This window comes from Grus americana, chromosome 2 (genome assembly GCF_028858705.1).
Source record: "Grus americana isolate bGruAme1 chromosome 2, bGruAme1.mat, whole genome shotgun sequence".
NCBI lineage: Eukaryota > Metazoa > Chordata > Aves > Gruiformes > Gruidae > Grus > Grus americana.
The window spans coordinates 123,784,506-123,806,275 of record NC_072853.1 but is presented as its reverse complement, the minus strand read 5'-3'; the positions used below and the strand labels follow the sequence as shown (position 1 = coordinate 123,806,275).

At 40.7% G+C, this 21,770-nt stretch overlaps 1 protein-coding gene across 5 annotated transcripts in view; it reads left to right on the top strand.

The window, feature by feature from the left end:
- Positions 1-13,654, top strand: part of CNOT10 (CCR4-NOT transcription complex subunit 10) — a 34,534-nt gene extending 20,880 nt beyond the window's left edge. For 4 of the 5 annotated variants that reach the window (XM_054815477.1, XM_054815476.1, XM_054815479.1 and 1 more), the window contains 7 exons: positions 2,449-2,529; positions 7,591-7,704; positions 9,536-9,666; positions 10,436-10,471; positions 10,575-10,702; positions 11,995-12,070; positions 13,368-13,654. In XM_054815477.1, the coding sequence (XP_054671452.1) occupies positions 2,449-2,529; positions 7,591-7,704; positions 9,536-9,666; positions 10,436-10,471; positions 10,575-10,702; positions 11,995-12,070; positions 13,368-13,522 (721 nt within the window). In that variant the 3' untranslated portion in view covers positions 13,523-13,654. The remainder of the gene's footprint in view (positions 1-2,448; positions 2,530-7,590; positions 7,705-9,535; positions 9,667-10,435; positions 10,472-10,574; positions 10,703-11,994; positions 12,071-13,367) is intronic. The other variant, XM_054815478.1, reaches the window with a different exon arrangement.
- Positions 13,655-21,770: the final 8,116 nt, after the last annotated feature.

The following is a 21,770-nucleotide window of genomic DNA, read 5'->3' as shown; positions in this document are numbered from 1 at the left end:
TATCCAAGGAAATTGTTTAGCTGCTTGTTGTTTTAATTACTGGTATGCTAATTTAAGGATAAAATACTGAGTTGATTCCCACCATTCCTAACAACTTTAAGTTAGACAGCAAAATTCTTTTTTTCACTGGCCATCTTATTTTCTGTGGTGCAAATGTTATGTTTTCCCACACCCTCCTGCAGTGCATATTGGTATTTCTCTAATTGTAAGTGAAGTTTCACATTACAGTGATTTTGTGTGTGTCTGCACGTGCGCCATATACTTGATTCAATATATAAATGTCTAGCAAATCCATTGTAAACATTTCTGCATGATCAGATTTGATGTTCATCAGCCCTAGTGTGCTTTGTCGTGTTTGTTTTAGACTAGAAATGGGAAATTAGTTTTAGAAGATGAGTAGGAAAGCAGCATGGAGCTATTGCTTAATAAATTGCATTTTACAAAAAAGAGTTTAAGAAAAATCTCTCCTTTTTTCTCCTTGAAGCTTCAGAAAAACTTGTAGACAATATATGTTAAATAGCAGGAAGGTGTTTTAATTTTTAATTGATTCTGATGTTTTCTGAGCTTCCTTTTGAAGAGTAACTTTGGCTGTAGCCTGCACTTTCATTAAAGACCATTTTGAGAAGGGAAGAGTTAAGATAGCCACTTTCTCTAGATTAGTTATGTTAGAACTTGAACTACTTAGAAAGCAATGATAAAACACAATGTTTTTTTCAGACCCAAGTACAGATAAATTTTAAGAAAATAAGATCCATTTGTCACATGGCAGGATTCATGCACATATGCTGTGTTGCATAGGCACAAGGTGCATCCCTGTGTATGCTGAGGTTGCTGGGGATAGACTAGGGCTGGGAGTTGGTGGCTGCTACTGCTACAATATTGGAAGGCTGCTCTCTGTAACCCTTTTTTCCCAATGACAATCTTTCCTGTCAAATGGAAGATTTCTTTTTTGCTTAACGAGCTTGGAGGTTGCGAACTAACATCCGGTGGGCAAGCTGCATGCAGCCCATTGAGGTGAAGCTCCTCTGGTTGAAATGAGACTTCAATTTTAAGCTTATGGGGCCCACTGAGGGGCAGTGATGAAAACAAAATGGTGGTCTTTACTCAGGCAAGACCTCCTTTTTGTTTTGTTTTTGGTGGGGTTTTTTGTTTGTTTTTGTAGGAGTGAGGAAAAGAAAACAAGCCCTGCATGGGAAGATCCTTTACTACCTTCTGCTTTCAAAACCAGATGCTTCTTCAGCTTAAAAAAAAAAAAACAACTAAAAAGACTCCCTCATATCTCCCAGTAGTCATTGCCAATTTCAAAATATCCAGCAACAAAGCAGGCTGTTCTTGAATTTGTGTGTCACATTCTGAAAGGATTTGTTCTTTCTGACATGGGACCCTCTGCAAGAGAATAGTAAAAGATATAAGGCATTTGAAGAAAATCACGCTAATTGAACAGGATGTTTTGAAGCAAATCCCACTAATTGAGCAGGCTGACGACTCTGAGACAGATTCTTCTATTACTCACAAGAAAACAGTGAATACTTGCAGTGGTTAAGGGTATTTTTTTAATTAATTTTTGGCAAAGGCACGAGGTATGTACACTGCAGCAGTGGTGAATACAGGTGTTTCCTGGGAGTCTGTTGCTATCTGTTTTGAAGGGCTAAGAGTTATCTTACCTGTTGGTAATAAACAGAAATGACACTACATCAATGAAAAAGTTATTGTTAGGTGGACAGACTCAGTTTCAACTCCAATTTTTTTTTTAATCTATTGTTTCTAAATCTCAGTGCGTCTCTTTGTCAAGGTGCAGCTGTTAACCTTCTCTTCAGTTCTTATTCCAAAAGGAGGTTGTGCTTATTGGAGAGCACAGTTGCAGACTTTTTAAATAGAGCGAATACTTACTCCCCCAAAAAAGCCAAGCGTAACCTTAAGAAAGTGGAGTTTTATTTAAAAAAAAACAAAACAAAAAGACATTGTGAAATAAAAATAAAGACAGCTAGAAGTCTAAAGGAAGCTGTAGCACTTTATGGATTATCTTTCTTGAATATTTATGTAATTAGTTTTTAAGAGGTCTAAGGAGAAAGAACTAGTTTACTGCTCTTCTTACAACCTAGAAGAAGAGAGGCTACAAATGCAGCAAGTTCTGCATCTCTTCAGTTTAAAGTTCTTGTCCTACACCAAACTTCAAAAATAGCTTGAGGCTGTGGAGAATGGCGTGGGTTGTTTGGTCTGTTGGTCAAATCCTTCCCAGCAAATGTCCCCGTTCTTCCTTCTCATATAGAACAGTTAGGATAAGAGCATGTGCCTCGGTTTTTGCATAGCTTCATCTCCCTGTTTTTTAGGCTATAGAATTTTTGTTGTCCTTTTAAATGGAGCGAATAAATATCAATGCTTATTACACTGAAAAAATTTAATTATTTATAACCACTCCCTATAATTAATACACTGTTTTTATTCTAGCAATAAAAGTCATGAAGGGGATAAATTCATTGCAGCTCCACCTTCTTCACCTTTGAAGAAACAGGAATTAGAAAATTTAAGGCAAGTAAATAATATAAAATATTCACCACTAAATGAGCTTCCTCTTAAACTGTGCTGTGATTCTAGAGTCATCGCTAGCTTTTTTTTTTTTTTTTTAGGCACTTGCAGCATTGAATTGTAACTGTTAATCTAAGGATGCCTTTTTTCAAATGTGTGTGCTTCCTTTCTTCTGGGCTTTGAGTCTGAACAAATAGAAACTATTCAGAAGGTAGATCAGTCTATTTCATCCCATTATTACAGGCTATTAAATTGGGCAAAACTAAAAACATTAAGTCCCATAGAAGACACAGCTAAATACCTGACAATGGCTATTGTGATTGGTGGAAGGGGTGGAAATTATGTATGGTACCTTTTCCCTTTAAGGCCTTGATAAGGCTAGTTTGGAATTCAGCCCCCACAACATTATATGCTTGTTGGATGGAGGAAAAAAAAAAAAAAAAAAAGAAAAAAGGAACTGATAAAAGCAGCTATGCTGCTTTCAGATGAGAATGGTGCTCCTTTCAGCAGGATTAAATCCATAGTTTGCATAAAATAGAAAGAAAAATTATCTCTGTCCGGGCATTTGACTTCCTCATCATGGAAGAACATAGGTAAAATTTTACTGTAGACTTTTTCATATTCTCAAAGATCCTTAAGCTACTCGTTCAGCAGTCTGAGTGCTCTCCAAACAGAATGACTCCCATGTGTCTAAATAAGTATCACGTTATCTGGAACCTCTTTACTTTTCCCCAACATGATTATAATTTGCTGGCAATGTTAATTATTTCAGGTGGTTGCCAGCCTGTTGAAAATCTCTCTTACAATAAAGCTTGCACCTGTTTAGAAAAAAAGAAATCTGTTTTAAGTTTCCATTATGGACAAAGCATACAGTAATTTCCCACTTAAACTCTTGGGTAAACACTCTGTTCCAGCCTAACCCCAGGTAACCTGTGTTTTATAATGACCAGCTTAACCTTTACTTTGCTCTACTATGTGTAGCAAATCTACTTGTATTCATTTACAAGCAATTTAGCAAGAATCTGTGAGGAGACATTACTGAGACCTTGATTATTTATTCTGAAGTGGTACAAGAGAATGCTACTTGAAATAGAAAGCATTGGATTAAAAACAGTGATGTGGGTTGGTTGTGGTTTTTTGGTTTTGGTTTTTTTTTCCTCCTGCCTGTTGAAAATGTGGTTGCCACATGTCAAAATTACATGGTGTCACATCGTGATTATTTTTTTTTAATACATAGTCTTTTCTTTCACAATCAGCTGTTGTTATCTACTGATGAAACCTGACAACGTGTCAGGAAAAACTTATCAGTTTAGCAAGAATTACACTGCTTCTTATAAAGAACATCTTGTAAGGAAAGGAAAAGCATTGACTTTTTTTTTTTAATACTTGCTTTGATGGTTAAATCCAGAGGACTAGATATCTCTAGAGAGTGATTCTGCTAAAACTATTTCTAGGTTTCTGCAGATATCTGTGAAAAGCAAAATACGTTACAATCAAATGTTAGTATATTGCTGTAATCGTGCTCACTAAGGACCTAAGTGAGAGAATCAAAATTCTTGCCTAGTCAGGAAAAGTAAGCAAAAATACTGAATGTTGGCAAGGATTATCCTGAGGAATAGGTGTCTATTCAATTCAGTTTTTTCCTGTTAAGTCACTGGTTTGAAAAACATCTGTTGCTTCTAGAACTGAAATGGGGAACTTAAATGCTTTTTTTGCATGATTTTGTACAGTTGCACATCCTAATAAGAATTTAAAATGACTGGCTAGCTTTGCCCCTAAATAGTTATTGAAAATTAAAATTACCATCTAGAAAAGCTGATGTGTAATATGTATTGCTTGGTTCTTGTGCACAAATTAGCTGAACAGGCTATTCTCATAATAAGCAGTAATTCAATTGCAAGGTTTTAAAAGCAACAAGCAGAAGTCTGAGGACACCAAACGTTGCGAAGAATTTATGCATAGGAAGTAGAAACTCCAGATTTTTCTTCTGAGTTTCTTCTAAACAATTCTGCTTCTTGCTTCCTCTCATGCTCCGAGAGGCCAATTTCCCCTGCTCTGCTCTCAGCCTGTGGTATGTTTCAGCACACCAGAACAACCCAACACTGTTAGAGTACATCAAGAGTAAAGGAGTTCTGGTAGACCACAGTGCTACGTTTGGAGAATTTTGTGGATTTTATTGTAAAAGTTGAGACGGACAGCACCAGACCTTGTTGTAGCCCTTTTTTCCCTGGATTGAACAACTTGTGTGAAAATGTTAATTTTTCCCTTCAAAGCAGCTAGGGATAAATGAATCGTTCGATCAGCTGCTTTGTCCTGAATAGATTTGAACTGTGAGCCCTGGCTCTAAGGCATGTGATCCAATTTTACCATTTTTTCTTTCTTTTGACTCCTTCCATTGGCCCTCTCCAGTCCATCATTATGCTTTATTTATTTTATTTACTTCCATATTTTTTTGAAGCGTGCACCTCCTAGTATTTCCAGGAGCATCACTGACACTGCTAATTATTTCACAGGTACTACTGTAAGGGCCACCTTATTGCTCGCCAATATACCTTGTCACTTCTCCGCACCTACCTAGTACTGCCTCATTTGTCCGCTTAAAGATTACAGTGGTCTGTTTGGCTGTGTGATGATACTGCAAGCGTGTAATGATTATCGCCCGTAACTCTCTCACTCTCTTCTTCCTCACTGTCAGTCACTGCATAGTTGTCTTCCATCTCCCCTTCGCTGGTGCTGAATTTCCCAATTGAGTAAGCAGTCTGTATTCGTTAACATTTTTTTATTGTTCTGTCTGTGTTGAAACATAAAAAGTAAATAGCTTATATCCACTACTGTGCTTAGTTAGCTATTTTTAAATTATTTCAAATAAGTGATGTTCTCTAAATGGTTTAGAAGTGCCGTTTTTGTGCCTTGATAGTTAAGTTTTGAACAACTGGATTTGCTCTGGCTCGCCGTTTGCCTGAGAAATAAGCCAAGTCAGATGTAGAGTTTGGGTTCTGTAAACTTGCAGTCAGTGTGGGCTGACAAATCTTGTTGCCTAGACCTACACAAGAGGCTGTTTGACATAATCTGGCAGTTTAAAAAAAACATTTTCCTTTTTCCTAGTGCAAAGGCAGTTTTATTTAGGGCATGGGGAGGCTCAGTGATGCTGGAAGTCTGCCTTGCTCAAAGGCGACCTGTGGAGTTTTGTCAGAATCCTGACCGGGGTGAAAAACTAGTTTGTCTTTTCCCTTGTGGTGCAATTCTTCTGCTCCGGTTAGCTGTCAGGTCTCCTGAGCGTTTGGTTTAGCCGGCTCAACAATGGATCCAAGTGTGCAAGAACAGTACTGCAGGCAAGACAACCTGAATATTTTCCTCCTTTTTAGATGGCTGCTGCTAAAAAATCTTGCCAGCTCTTACGTGGCTTAAACAGTGTGACAAGTCCTTAGAGCAGAGGAGTAGGTTTCAGTTTTGCTGGACTTACCTGTTGTGAGTTTGGAGTGTGTCTTGCCTTTGAATTTACACTTTCAGAAATAAAAATAGGCTTTAAAAAGTTGTGGGAGATAGAAGACGCATATTGACATAAAGGGCAGTAGCAACCAACTCTGCGGGCCCTGACTTGTGTCTAAGGGTATTTAGCTGGCGACGCTTAGCATCTCTGCTGGTTTATAAGCTGTGCTTCCTTGAGGCAGACACGAGAAGGGGCTAGTCAGAAGGCGGCTGTTATTAGAGACTTTCTTCCCCGTTCCCTCCCCCTCCCCAGTCACAACCTTTCGGAAATATTTTAGGTTTGGGACTTGAGCTGGGGAAGCTTTCCTCTCCCTCTCTCAAGCTTTTGTATGTGTTCAGATTTGATGTGACATCTGGGCACGATGGAGAGGAAGTGGGGGTAGGGAGAAACACTGGAGAAGTTTCTTATCCTGCTTGTGCATAATTAAGGAGCATGCCTCCTGGGAAAGGGGAATAAAGGCACCCCAGGTCCTGCCACAAATTATATGACTTACTGCTGGACCGAAAGTGGGCTTGACAGTTGCCAGAAGGTTGGCGCGGTAATGGCCCACTTACCGGCAGGAGAGTCGAAGGCTCTCCTCCCATCGCTCCCAACGTGACACCCCACTCTTCGTTCCTGGAGAAGGACAGAGTCCGTGCTCACAGCAAGGTGTCGCAGGCAGCAGCTTGCACCCAGAAGACAGGGCAGCCTGCACTGAATGATGTCTTACAAAGTGGAAAATATCCCCGAGAGCTGTGTTTGGGGAGCCGGGGGGGGGGGGGGGGGGGTAGTTATTACAAAGTGCGAAGCTTGGCCTAACGATGGCATCCTGACGTGGGGTTATTGTTTGAAGACGGAAAATGTGAGTAGTTTGGATTTCATTACAGGAACTGTCAGAGATTTTGTGGTTTTGGACAGATAAGAAAGTCTGTGACAGCAACAAGATGCCACGAATCAATCGGAGTCTTGGCAGCGGGTTACAGCTCCCAGTTGAACACAAAACTGGAAATGCCAAACTCTCCAGTGTTTATTGTCTCTCTGTGTCCAAACAGTGTACAATAAGAGAGTGACATATGTTACAACTTACTTGATTGCTATTATGTGTCTGTAGACTGTACCTTATAGATATCTACAAATCTTCTACCCTTTGCTGCAGCAGAAGGGGAGAGCAGGGAAGTACAAATGAGTCCAAGGCAAAATGCATAAAAAGAGGGTGAGAAAGGGAAACTGTCCATGAGAAAAATGATACATGGTGAGGTCCATCTTTTTTTAATCTGTTATTTAAGGTCAAAATTGCAAAATCTTACTGAACACACCGCGATGGTCCTTGGTTTGTACAGGTAGAACACAATGTATAGATCTCCTCATTCAGATAATGCGATTGAGGCCTTAAATAACAAAGCACTAGCTCCTTTACTTCATAGTTTGATGCAAAGACATTATTGAAAGCTTATGATTTATTTCTTCAGCACTTAACAAGAAAGATATTTAACAGCTGCATTTGGAATCACAGAATTCTCCATTTAACGTATTGGCTTTCCCCCTCCCCTTTTTCTTTTGTTTTTTCCCCCCTTTTTTTTTCTTTTTTCCTCCAGGTGCTCAATACTTGCGTGTAGTGCTTACGTGGCTCTGGCTTTGGGTGATAACCTTATGGCATTGAATCACGCAGATAAACTTCTTCAGCAACCAAAGCTGTCAGGGTCTCTTAAGTAAGTCTGATGTGGTCATTTCTTCTTTCTTAGCCCTGCTTTTTGCTGGAGAGTTCTGAGTTGAAGCTTCCAATGTCTGTAGCTGCTTGCCAATTCTGTATCTGATGCAAAGAATTGCTTGGCCCGCTCCTGTTCTTGTTGAAGCCCTGACTAAATGTTCATTGACACGCAGGAACGTGAGTCCCCTCATTTGTGTATGAATTCCATGTAATTCCGAATCTATCACTGCTTTTGTTGCTATTTGTTAATCTCCAGCTATGGGTCCCATGTGGCGGCGGGACCGTCAGGTCTCTGTCCCGATTCACGTGCTCGTGTTGGCACAGCACGAGGGGCAGGAGCGAGCAGCTGGAGGTGGAAAACATCAGCCCAAACCAGCACGCTGCTGAAAGCTCGCTTATGAAACGACAGCCTTGAAGGGGAAGGTTTGCTCAGTCAGTAGGGGACCAGATCTTGGGTGTGCAGAACTGTCACTTCACCTGCTACTGTTGCTTATGTAGGTTCCATTCTTCAGTTTCTCTCTTTCAGTTCTCATTTGGCACTGCATTTTTTTTTTTTTGAAAGATGTTCAAAGCTCATTCTGTTTCTACCCACCAGTTCTTATACATCTCTGCAAAGTCAAAAAAGGCAGCTTTAGCCCCATCCTTCTGACCTTGTTTGTACATTTAATTCCTATGTCATACACAGGATAAAATACAGCAGAGATTTTTATGGTAGTAATGTTATTTTTCAAAACTGGTAATGTACTCACAGAAAGCAAGCTAACTTGTGCTTATTTTTGTATGCTGGCAGCATACTCTAAAATGGTTCATGCCAATTAAATTCTTTGGCTCCCATGCTTCAAACTACCACAGAAGCTTGGGTTTTTTCATGGTCATTGTATAAGCAAGATTTTAGAGGAGTTTGCAAGGTAACACATAATTTTGTGAAGGCAGTGTTACCATTACATAATGCAGATGACAGTTTTTTGCAAATGTATCTTGGTCCCAGGAAACCAGGCTTTTGTGCAGATTGGGAATATTGAACTGTTCCTGTTTTCTTAAGTGAAATAAATTGCATCTAGAAAGTTACATTTGTTGTATCAGATATAAATTGCAGAAGTTATTTCGGATGATTGAGTGATATTTTACCCAATGTTTTGTAATTAATTACAACCAACTACACAGTTCAAGATGTACTGTATACAGCCACATCGAACAAGCGTGAACTTTTTTGCTCAACTTTTGTTTCAGATTAAATATCTGCAAAGTAACTATGCTCTCGATCAACAGGATTCCTTCTGTTCCAAAATTGAAAAGGAAAGCTGCTGATTATCTGAGCTGAACCACAAGTGTCAAACATCAGACTTACTTAATTCTTTTGCAAAACCTGCAGTTGAAAAGGTGTTTGTGCGCCATGGACAGGCCTGTGTAGTTGCTGTCCTTAGATACGCAGCTATCTTACAGAATTAGTTTGATTTTTAGTGACTGTAAAGTCACTTTACACCTCAAATTATAGATGTATCTGTATCCTGGGGTGTTTTTGTAAGGATACCTTTTTTAATTCTCTGAGATAGACAGTACCTTGGTATGGCTTTTTCTGGAATGGCAGTTCCTGTGCGTGAATGAATGGTCATTACCCAGGTGCAGATTTTTTCACAACATTAGTGCCTAAAAGCAGTAAATGGCAGAACTAGGTATTATGACAACACTTCATCAGCAAGCTAACTTCTATGCAGGTGTTTCAATTAACAGTTTTCATGTGCTCGTGTTAAAAACTGCATTCAGTTTATCTTACATAACAAACTGCGGGGGTTGTTACACTGATGTTTGTACCTAACCCTTTGCTGTTGTAGGTTTCTTGGGCATTTGTATGCAGCAGAAGCTCTCATCTCTCTAGACAGAATATCTGATGCCATCACTCACTTGAACCCTGAGAACGTCACTGATGTTTCCCTCGGGATCTCTTCAAATGAGCAGGATCAAGGTTAATGAATCCACACTTCATTAGAACTGGTTATGTTTTCAGCTGCTTCCTGCTGTAAATTTCTATATACAAATATAATGATGGTTGACATCTTGTTTTAAGACTGTAGGTTGTTTGGGATTCTTTTGTTTGTGTTTTTGTTGTTGTGTTTTTGTTTTCCTGGCTTTAGTTCCTACTTTTTTTTGCATGTTTGTCATTCTTTTGAAGTGGCTAATTCTGTAACATAACTAGAACTGTATATTGCAGCATTCCAGCTTGTTTGAAGGTAACTTTTGAAAGCTGTTTTTTTTTAAAAAATGTGCAATTACAGTTAAGTGTGGGCTTTGTAACTTCTCTTCCAGCTTTTTAGTATCTAAATCAGCTTTGGAGTACCAGTGAAGTCTACTTAACTGCATTTAGTAAGAGAGAGGGGGGGAGAACTTAGTTAATCTGTATCTTAATCTTCTTGCAGTGCTTCCAGTTGGGAGTGTGTATTCTGTAACAGAAAAATACTTCAGAGCCCATCTGTATAGTTAAGTCTTCAGCAGCTCTGATGTCAGTGACATGTCTGCAGTTTAAACTTCATTGCACTCCTCTGCAAATCTAAAAGGAAAATATTAAAGACAGGAACTCTTAAGTGGTGTAAACTTTTGAGCAAACCGATAGGTTTTCCTTCTTTAATGTCAGACCATAAAGAAAGAAGTAAATTTTTATCTTTTAAAGCTTATTACAAAAACGGTACAAAAAGCTCCTGAATCATGATGGCTTTTGTGGGTTTTTTTCTCTGCAGGGTCTGACAAAGGAGAGAATGAGGCGATGGAATCTTGTAAGTATCAGCCACCATATTCTGCAGAGTACAGGAACTCACTTGGCCAATTTGGAATAAAAGTGTGAGGAAAAAAAGAATTATTTCTGTTTTTTAATTGCAGCTGGCAAGCAGACCCCACAGTGTTATCCTAGTTCGGTCACATCTGCGCGAACAATGATGTTATTTAACCTTGGAAGTGCTTACTGTTTGAGGAGTGAATATGACAAAGCTCGAAAGTGTCTTCATCAGGTATGAAAAACAAATCTCAAGGCAGCTTTAGGGACAAATGTACTTCCTTCAAGGTGCCACTTAGGTCACAGCAAATCCTGGTGAGTTTATAGCCCAGGTTTATTTGCAGACTTTGCTGAGATGGCGGCTCTCATCTGTCCTTATGAACCAACCTCTCTTAGTAACATAAAATGAAGGATTCCAAATTTCTTACTTGTGTAAATAGTTCAGTATCACTATGGGAAGCATTTTTTTTTTTCTAGATTGTAACAAAACAGTGGAATATAACTAGGAAGTCTTTTCACTTTTTCTAGGTTTGTTTTAAGGTTTTTTTGTTTGGTTGGTTTTTTTTTTGTTGTTGTTTTGGTTTTTTAATGGTCCAGTAGTACTTGTTGTATTTCAGAGGAGAAAGTTCTTGAGGGCTTTGAGTTTACTTCTCTCTAATCAGTTAATAACTCGCCTTCCAAGCAATTAACTTCAGGGCTGTGAGAACAAACTGCAGTTCTGCTGGAGGTATGTTCCTTGCCCGCCTCTTGCCCCAAGAATTCTCAAGTACTGCTTTTGCAACTCTGTCTTCACTTAGCCTGTGTCATTTGGTCGGTCTTATGGCTGGGACCCATCTCTTTCAATGATGATGCTTGGCTCTTTTTGCAGCCATTCCTGTCTGTAAGGAAGACTACTCAAATGCATTATTGAGCTGCAAACTGAAACAACAGTCTTCCAAATTACTTGATAGCAGTGGTGTAGGTGAACAGGCTCAAGTTCTGTGAGGTTCTCAACTGCTTAAAGCAGTTGTCTTGCTCTTTTTCCTCTCGAGGCTTCTTAGGATTGGGCAGGGGTCTGCGCTTGGGCTCTGTAGCGCGTGTGTAAAGCCCAAAGGAGTGTGAGGCCATCTGTGGATGTAAAGTATGGTAGGTCTCTGCACCTACAATAAATTCATTGGCTTCATAGCCGAAAAATATTGGGATATGGAAGCTAATGAACAATCCTTGTTAACTTTGTATTCTGAACTTTGGAGCAGTGGAGGTTACCTTCTTCACCTGTCATCTCACCAGGAAGCCACCGTAGATTGTTCCAAGAATTACAGACTCAAATTAACATAAGCATACAGCAGATGGTGCTGCTAATTAGTGTGAAACAATCTTGCAATGCAGATAATCTTTCAGTGTCTCTTTGCATGCATAAACCTGATGCAGTGTATTAGTTTGAAAAAAATCTTATCTTAGTTTATGAATTGTTATTGGTTTCTGTTTTGAGCTGGATGTTTCTCCTAAGCACTTTTTCTCCCCAACCCCTTCTTCTTTTTCAATAAGGCTGCTTCGCTGATCCACCCCAAAGAGATCCCTCCAGAGGCTATTCTGCTGGCTGTATATCTTGAATTACAGAATGGTAAGGAAATATTTCTTTTCCCCCAACATTAAAACCCCCTAATTTAACATGTAAGCTGCAATGTTGAATGTAGCTGGGTATTTTTGACACTTTAAATTTTTTTCCATGCTTTGTGCAGAAATCAGCAGCCTTGGATAGGCTCAGTAAAGCCCTTGATGAGGTTTATGCTATAAAGAGGGCTTGAAAGGCTTTTCATTAAAAGACAACTGCAGTCCAAGTTTCCCAAAGAAGCCATGTCAAGGGCTATGTAGCAAGTACTGTAACAAAGCTTGTAATATTGATAACTCTTCCAAAATCCTTTTGAAGGTTCACTGTGTTTGCGTGGGAAAAAACTCTCTACAGAATGGGAAACTGGAAAGATTGCACTTGAATGCTGCCGTGGGAGCAGACTGGTACAGGTGCACCCCTGAAGCTGTTATGGTTGCAGACCTGTGCCCTGTGGGGCTTAATATCCAAGTGTTGTGAAGTGTTCAGTGCGCTTGTTCCCCTTCAGTTGTCTGGCATTGCAGGCAGGCAGAGGAAGGACTTCAGCATTTGTGTTCAGAATTGAGACCTCTACAAAGCTTTTCTTAGAAAGATGTTTCTAAGTTGCAATCTTGGAAACCTTTCTTTCTGCAACAAAGGAGTACAAGGCAGAAGAGAGTAGAAAGTGGGATTTATATCTCTCATATAAATGGAAAAGGCTAAAGACATTTTTTTGTGCTATAAATGGCAACAAAATGGTGCATCTCTTCTGAAACTAAAACTTTAGTGAAAGAAAAGTATTTGATAAGAGGGAAAAATGTTCTTTTCAGTACTTAGTGGTTCTTCTCCTACAACTTCATAGGTTTAATTTTGAACAAAGAATAATTTTTCCACTTACAGTGGTATTTATTTGATGGGCCATACATACAGTTGAAAAACAGACTTCTTCTTTTAAAAAATATGTTTTATATACACCCTTGACGCATTACTGTCTGTAATAGCACAGTGTGAGGGCGTTTAGTGTGAGATCGAGAGTCACTACGTGGATGGGAGAGAGAAGAGGTGCCCTTCAGGAATGTAGAAGGTTGCTCTGGCATCTTCCTGCTCTCAGATAAAAGCTCAGTGTCTCCAGCTAAGATTAGGTAGATTCAAGCACTAGTGTCTTTCACATGTACTTTTATCCAATACTTCTACTGTCCACGTCAGCACTCCACTGAATCAGAAGACTGCTACTGTACCAGGAATGGCTTGTTGGCTCTGTTCTGAGAAGTGATTTTTTTAAGAAGTCACACAAAGGTACCTTTTTTTTTTTTAATCCAAAGTTGTCTTGTAGGTAACACGCAGCTGGCACTGCAGATCATCAAGAGAAACCAGCTTCTCCCTTCTGTGAAAACACTCTCTGACATGCGGAAGAAGCCTGTGTTTCAGCCAGTCCACTCCATCCAGCCCATTCAGATGCCGGCTTTCACCACTGTTCAAAGGAAGTGAGGTCATGCTTCAACCTGCTGCTGCCCTGCCCAGGAGGGTGGGGGATTTTGTATATTTTTTTTAACCTAGGACACCTGCATACCCCAATTGCTGGAGTGTGTTCATTTATGTAAATTTTTAATAAAACATAAACAAAAAAGAGGCATGCTTGGAGGTGTTTCGTAGGTGTTTGTAAAGGTTGTTTCATAAAGGAAGAGAGGTTAGTATCTGTTTTGAATGTGAGTGGCAGGTAACTTATTGAAAAGAAATGGTTAACCAAATGTATAATTCTGCTCCCTTCGAAGAGAAGATATGATAGGGAAGTGACTGGCAGGAGAGCATGGCCACTGTGTTTTCACACGAGCTTTGTATTCCTTGAAGAGGCTTTTGCCCAACTTTGCTATGTTGATGTAGCTACAGTCTACTACCCTGCAGCAGCTGGGGCCTTGAAGCTTCATGCATGTGCACATATATATGTGTGCACACATGTGTGCATGCAGATGCAGGTAAATGGCTTTAGTTGCAAGGAAAGGTGCTCTCCCCCCCCCCCCCCCCCCTTTTGCAGGTCATAGCCAAAGGTGGAAGGGTGGCCCCTCTGCAAACTGCCCCCCCAAGCCCCGCGTTTCTGATGGTTACCTTATTAAGTACAAATAGCACAGCCCCAGGGTTAACAGTGCAAGGCCCTGGTGCCCAGTGATTGTGGTGTCTTTCAAATTAGCGTTCTTAAAACTAGCAGCTGTGCTGAAAGCGTTACCAGCCTGCACCATTGCACTGCAATACACAGCCAAGCAGTAGTGACTTCATTGTCATTAGCTTGTAATTAGTACAAGCCACCGGGGGTGGGGGTGGGGGACACGACACACACACACACACACATAGATGACAAACCCAAAACCAAACCCCAAAACACAATCAGTCCCGTGCTCCGTTGTGTAGTTGTGTGGTCAAGATGGTGGAGTCTGAGTGAGCTGGTGCTGAGGTGTGTGAGCAAGGCGTAGCTGTTCTCTTGTAATATGCTGCATGGGTGTGACTGGGAGTGGGGTGTGGGTGAGTGGTGATGTAGGTGTCCCCATCTGCTGCCTTCAGGCCATGATGCTGCTCTGCCATACCCTAGAGGGACTCTACCCGCTTCTCTTGCCTCATGGGCTCCACAGGGGGCAAAAGCTAAAGGCAGTGTGCCAAAACAGGACAGGTAAGAGTGGACTGGTAAGCAAGGCCAAAACCTGGAGCAGCTGCTAAACCTTTGTCAGTGCAGCAAGGCGTGTGGGTGGGTGGAGGGTGTGGGTGGCCAAAGGGACCAGTGCTGGGAAATGCTTACTTTACCTGGATGTGGGGGGAGGGTTGGTTTCTGTGGGGTTTTATTATTTTTTTTTTTAATTGTCCCTGGTTTTCCTTTGTCCTAAAGGAAGGTGTAATGGTGCAGGTACAGTGAAAGAGTGCCTGGGTGTAATAAAAAGCATATATATATATATATGTATATATACACATATTTTTAAATACAGTTTCCACTTTAGTGGAATATCTCTTTCTTTCAAAAAAAATTCTGCCTTTTGCTCAAACCACAAACCCTCTGATTACTTACTGTGAGCACAGGAGGAGAGATGAGCCATCCTGCCTTGGGACTTAATCCAGGCATGAGATAATCAGAGCCCAGCATGGAGCAAAGCATCTCTCCTCACTTCCCCTCCCTGGCTGTTTTGGGCCATTTCAGCTATTCTGAGACTTTGTCCAGATAATCTCCAGGGTAGTGCTGGAATAAGCCCTTATCTCCCTGCGCTGCTGGCATTGTACTTTGCCTTCAGCCACCACCAGGAAGGTCACCCACTTCAAGTGGGACACAGGTCCTGCAAGTTCTGCTCTCAGTAACTTGAGCACTAGATAGTACAGGCATGGAACGAGCCAGCAGGACAGTCCTGGGGCTGGGCCCAAGATCTTCAACAAACAAGCCACAACTGACAGAAAAATAGTAAGTTTATTAAATGATGTGCAAGTTGTAGAATGAGTAGAAGTGTGCATCTCCTCAGCAGTATAGCACAAAGCTTGAGATTTGCTGCTATCCCTTTTCTGTTAGAGAACTGGCTTCTCTACTTGTCAAGGCTTTCAGAGTAATGACAAAGTAGCTGACATTTTCAATGATCTTTTTTAATCAGTGTAAGAGGTGGCACCAACTCTGCCCTCAGGTAGGGGCAAGCAGTTTAGAAGTATTAAGAATAAAAATTTAAAAAAAAATCAGGAAAAAGCATGGAGAGATCACGTTTCTGAAAGGGAGAAAGGATCCCTCAGGTCAAAGTAGATTGACTGATTAAATACAAAAAGGTTAAAGATGGCTCGCTGTGTGGTCCTGGGCCCTGAATAGAGAAGATTCTTCTCTGCCCTTCCCCGCCCCCCCAGGAATGCGGGGCATTGAGATGCAAAGGATGCTACCGCCGGCCTTCGGCAGCGCCCAGCTCCCCCGGGGGCACCCGGCGCTCCTCTCGGGGCAGGATGAAGGAGGCAGTTGTTGTTCCCCAGATACCGCACCTCCTCTCACAGCTGCATTTGCATCTGACCGGGAGCATTCAGCCCCAGCTCTCCCCTAACAATGCCTGCTCTTCTGCCCTGAGGCAGCTGCATTAACCACAACAGCTCTGGGATTATTTTTTTTTTCCCTCCTGGCTGTAGCACTGCTGCTTGAAGAGAGGGGCAGCCCAGTTGTGAAGAGCTAGTGCAGTCACAGCACTTTGAGACTGGAATCCATCTCCACTGTTAGCTATGCTGGGAATTCAGTCCATGGCCTTAATTCTCAAACCTTACTTAAAGAGCATCTTCCCCTGCTCACCATTTCTTCTCAAACCTTCCTAAAGTAGTAAGGAAAAAAAAAGTACCTTTTCTGCTTACCCAGCTTAGGTTGGGAGTCTGCTCTGCAAGATGCCAGGTCACCATTAAATGTTCTGGTAGCTTTGCTTTACATTACCCCTCAGAAAAAGCATTACTGTCACTGTTGCAGAGGTAAAGAAATGGAAACCTAGAAATGGAGCTAACAAGGAAGTTAAATCAGGAACTTTCTGGCAAAAAAAAACCCCTGGAAAACAACTGTATGGAGTACGGATGGCAAGTTCAGTATCAAAGCCACTTCCCTCCAGTCACAAGAGTGAGGCTGGTTTTTTAACAGGCCCACCAACAAAAGTTTGACAGTGTACCAAAACTACCTTTTGGTTTTGTTTTTAAACCCCCACACTCTTTTTCCATAGCACCCTAACATTTCTCCTCTCTCCTTTCAGAGCAGGTGCCTGGTTAAATTTTTCAGTAGTCACCACCCAGAGAAAGCCAGGTTCCAATTTAGGCAAATTCTTTTCCTTTTTTGCCACCCACCCCACCCCCAATAGAAGAGGCTGCTTCAGCTGGGTAATACAGAAACACACATACGCAGATTTGCCATGAAAAAAAAAACTCCTCACATTTATTTGATTAAACAAAAATAAAATAAACTGCATAGGAACATTTTAAAGTCCAGAGAGACACTGACTTTGTTTTAAGGCTGCCAGTAGCTGATACATCGTCTCCTTGCTACATCCTTCAGCCTTCCCTATGGACCACAAAGATACATTCAGAAGCCTCCATTAACACAAGGGTTCTAACATTTTGCTCACTTATTCTACATAAAAGTTTGCACATAACCTGTCATGCTTTCTTCTCTGCAGTACTCAACATCTGACATCTACAAATGTCACTTTTTGTCCAAGTAGAAACGTGATGCCCTTTTTGGAGCATGGAAGTTCTTGTCACAGCCTGTTTCGTTATCAATTAGATATAAAAGCTCTGAGCAGCTCATTAAAAGCAGAGCACTGTCTATCCTGCTGAGACATTTTTATTATTATTAGGAGAGCAGCATGATTAATCACTGAAGTAGAAAAGAAACAACTGCAACAGAAGAGGAAAATACAAAACCAATCGACTCAAGATGCCCAATATCCAAGGACTGACAAAATCATTCTGGATCCCAATGCAAACCTGCACCGAGGCAACGCTACCTAAACACTGGTAATGAAGTTTTAGGAGATGGGGCCATACAGCTACAGTCAATTAAAGGAGGGGAGAAAAATGCCGGTTTGTGACATTGATTTCATGTGGATGACCTCCATTTTGTTCAAGGCTTCCAGTTTCTACTGGACTTAAATTGCAGGCACGTGTTCGACACCCTCACTGCTCCCAAAGAACTGTGCACGAACCAAGCAGCGCATGACAGGTAACGCACAGTACAAGAGTCACATACAGTAAGAAACCCCCACCAACTCAGGTGACTAAGCACACCTTACAAACTAGTTAAAAACTTTTTTAGTCATTTTAGAAAAGAAACTAAAAAACAAAACCCAGAAACAGACATCTCTCCCTCTGAAGGAAAAACTACTACATTGTCTGAAAAGTACTCTACAAACCTATAAAAGGATTTTTTTTTTTTTAAACTAGTCTGGTAGTTCAAAAGGAAGTTACTTAACTACATCACTACACAGACACTTAACATTCAGTCAGTAAGGCTCTACGAAAAGAGCTTAAAAAATTATCTACCTGAGTTTGTAAGTTGATACAATCATTAATAGAAGGTCTAAGACCATGCAGGTACACAAAGCATTTTTAGAACCATTATTGGTTAAACAATGATGGAAAAAGATGCCAGTCTGGCTCGTTAACCCGTAAGATCACTTAGAGACATCAATGTACATTTTCCACCATAACATTTACCAAACCCAACACAGCCTATCGTTATTAGGGGTCGCCTGTACCCACTTCTGTCACCCCCTAATACGAACGGGGGAGGAAAAAAGTTTTTTTTCAATATAGTAATCTGAAAATGTGCTTCTGCAACTTTACTCCACAGGTAAAACAAGGGGCATGTTGCATGTCACTACTAAAGTTGCATAAAACCCCAACATACTGGTTTTAAACTGCCTCTCCTGAAAATGCCTGAACCTAAACTGCCCTCCAGGAATAGGAACTTGGTTGCTTTGTCATGGTGGAAAAATCCCATTGAGTCAAAAAAGCTACTAATACAATCACCAAGTCAAAAAAAATCAGGATCTTATTCCCTTCAAGCATTTGGTATAGTGTTGTGTTTACAGCAATCGTAACATTAGTCTTTCCAAACAGGACATAATTGTAGGCATGCATAAAAGTTTTTCTCTTGTAGAGAGAAGACCTAAAGGTCTTACGGACATTGGAACACTGCAAATGAACATGAAGTACGTCATGTCAGCTAGTAGTGTCATAATACTGAAAAAAGTTTACATCTCCATACTTCGTAGTGAAAACAGAACAAACTCAAAAGTGTTTCAGGTATCTCAGTCCAGTTTGCCTGAACTTACCAACATTTGGTTTTATTTACAGATTCTCTAGCAAGGGCAGCTTAATATTTCCATGGGCAGGCAGCAAAAACAAAAGCAAACAAAAGCAAGAATTCACCACATTGTACACACTTAGTATCTCTGTTTCAATTAAAATGCTTGTCCAACAGGCAGGATGAATCCTTCCCCCAGGCAGATTCTCAATTACTTCTCAAACCTGTCTGATACTAAATTGAGGTAGATGATTTACTTCTGCAAAGTGAGGTAGAACTTCAAGAAAAACATAGTGGCATCTCTAGTTGTGCATTTTGTACCACAGCAAACTGGGTTTCAACCTCCCAAGGACTCAAAGACCAAAGGTACAATGTTTGTCTAACGCAAGTACCAGTGTTCATTTTTTTATACAGCTCCAAACTGTTTGTCTAAATAGCTCTATCTTTAAATACCCTATTACCTTTTGGCACCATTTGGCTTACACTCCTTTAAAAAAAAAAAACCAAACACAAAACACTTTGGCACAATTTTTTTTTCCTTTAAACCAGAACTGAACAAAGAAATCTTGTGATCAAAGTTATGGCAAGATAAGCCTATAAACCTGCTCTCTTCAGAAATTAAATTTTGGTTTAACTGCAACGTAACAGACTGGGCCCATTTTCCTGCAATTCCAAGGGAACGCCACATCCAAGTGCCTTGCTGTTATTTCTCCCAACTTGGTTATGTCTGGCCCCAATATGCATTAGTTTTCAGGTGCTGTCATCCTCCCCTTGCTTCTTTTTTTACAAGTTCAAGGTTTATGGGCTTCCTTAAATAAGTTATCTTTAAAAGCTACTAAATAAAAAGGAGTGAATTATCTGAAGGACCTGCATCATCAAGTACTGAGTCTGCTTCAGTTTGCCACTGAAGTTCCTGCTTAAATAGTTCCAAGAAAGGACAAGATTGCTTCACAGGCTGAACCCAAAACAGCCATCCTGACTGCTGATAACATTTTGTCAAGCAAAAAGTTTACCAAGAGCCACTGGTTTAACCTGGCATAGTGAAATTCCTTTGGGAGTTCTGGTAGACAGGTCTGTCACCCACATCTGTTGTTCCCAATGTCAGAGCTAAGAGAAAGAGGCACAAGCTCACCCTCAGCCTTCTCCAGGCCACTTCCACTAGTTCAGAAGATAACTGAACACTTGTTCAGTTTGCAATCCAGCTTCAACGCCTTGCTTTTTCTCTCCGCGCGTATGTTTGATACTGGGGCATTAACCTGAGAACATGCATAGCCTGAGAACATGCATGGAAAAAACAGAGCAAGGTTTGAATCTCATTTAAGCATTACTTTTTAAAAGCCCCTATGGGGCATCTGATGTTGGCGTTGTACATTATCGCTACTTATCTTCATTGCATATAAAACACTCCATTTTATAAGCTACACTACCACTTTTCAATGAGACCAAGTGTGCTTAGCACTACGTATGACAAAGATAAGGAATTATTTTGGGTAGCTAAATAGTAGTGTTTTTAAAACAGAAAAGCTCCCCAACACGTGAGGTCAAACACTTGAGGTTTGGTTTGTAGGCAAATCCCACTGAATTAGACAGCAACTTCTAAAGAGTTAAAGTCGTTCCTCCTCCTGACAGAGCTGGACCTGGGGGGTTTATGCAATGGCTCCAAACAAAATAGCAAAGAGCAACTTCAGTGTCTGTCACCTACACGGTGCAGGACGGAGAGGGGCAAAAAAGATTTCCGCAGTTCAACACAATCCTGAATGCACACAACTTTTTTTTGTAATGCCTCGAAAAAAATTCCCTTCCAGTCCTAGAGAAGGGGGGAGGAACCCAAAAAGCATTAAAGCACAAGAGCATTTCTAGCATACTCCAACACTGTCAGCCACTCCAGTCAAGATATTAAGAGACCTGCCATTTTTTTTTTAAGACATGATAGGATAAATGCAAGGACACAGCAAACTAAACATTAAAGCTTCTTAAACCAGTTTTCTTTGGTATCTAGATCTTGCAGGTTATGAGTTTTCACAGTCCAAGTTGCAAATAATTCTTGGACAGAATAACACAAGACACAGACATCTGTCACAACTGGAAGGCCACCCCCAAGAAGGGAGGCATGTACACAAGCAGAACCTGAAAAAGTTGAAGGTAAACTAGCTTTCTCTCATACCCATATTTTGAGTGGCCACACAAATTTAATGACAGACATCTGTATAAAAGATTATCCTTTAAAGACTATTTTTAAACCATGCTATCTTAAGATTAAGCCTAACTGAAACATACTGCTTTGAAGAGTTTGCTTCCTTGAGGCTTTGGCTGAAAGGCAGCACAGTTATTTTATCTTATTTAATTTAGGTGTTTTTCCTCACCCTTCTTTCAAAAGAGGTTTTGTCATCTCACGAATCTGTCTGTCTCTCTGGTCCTTTAGTTTAAGCCTCCTCTAAGTGGCAGCTATCTGTCTGCACACATCACATCAGGATTTTGTCGAAATCCCAGAAAGTTAACACTCCTTGGAGGGGAAAAGCAGCAAGAAGGAAAGTGCACCTCGTGATTTCTCACAGACTTGTAGAGAGCCTTTCAATCTCAGGTAACTTTTGTGCATGGTGGCTGGCAGAGATGAACCCTTTCCTTGAAGGATGGTTAAGGCTCTTCAGACTTTTCGATAATGACTAGGTTTCGGAGATCTTCTCTTGCAAACAGTAAGGTAAATCCCATGGCATTTCCAAGTCTAAGGGTACTGATACATGAAGTTTTTCCATTGCAGAGACACAGAAAAGCCCTCTGTTCCCTACTTTAACCATTCTTGTTGGCCACCAAAAGGCCCTATCCAGAGGGTGAAGCAACAGTTCTGTAGAGACCATATCTGCATTAACAGCTAAACTGGAAGGTAAGAAACTGAAGAATAAAACTAAATACTTCCAGGGACTCAAAGTCACATTTTGCTAAAGAGATCTCCATTCTCCA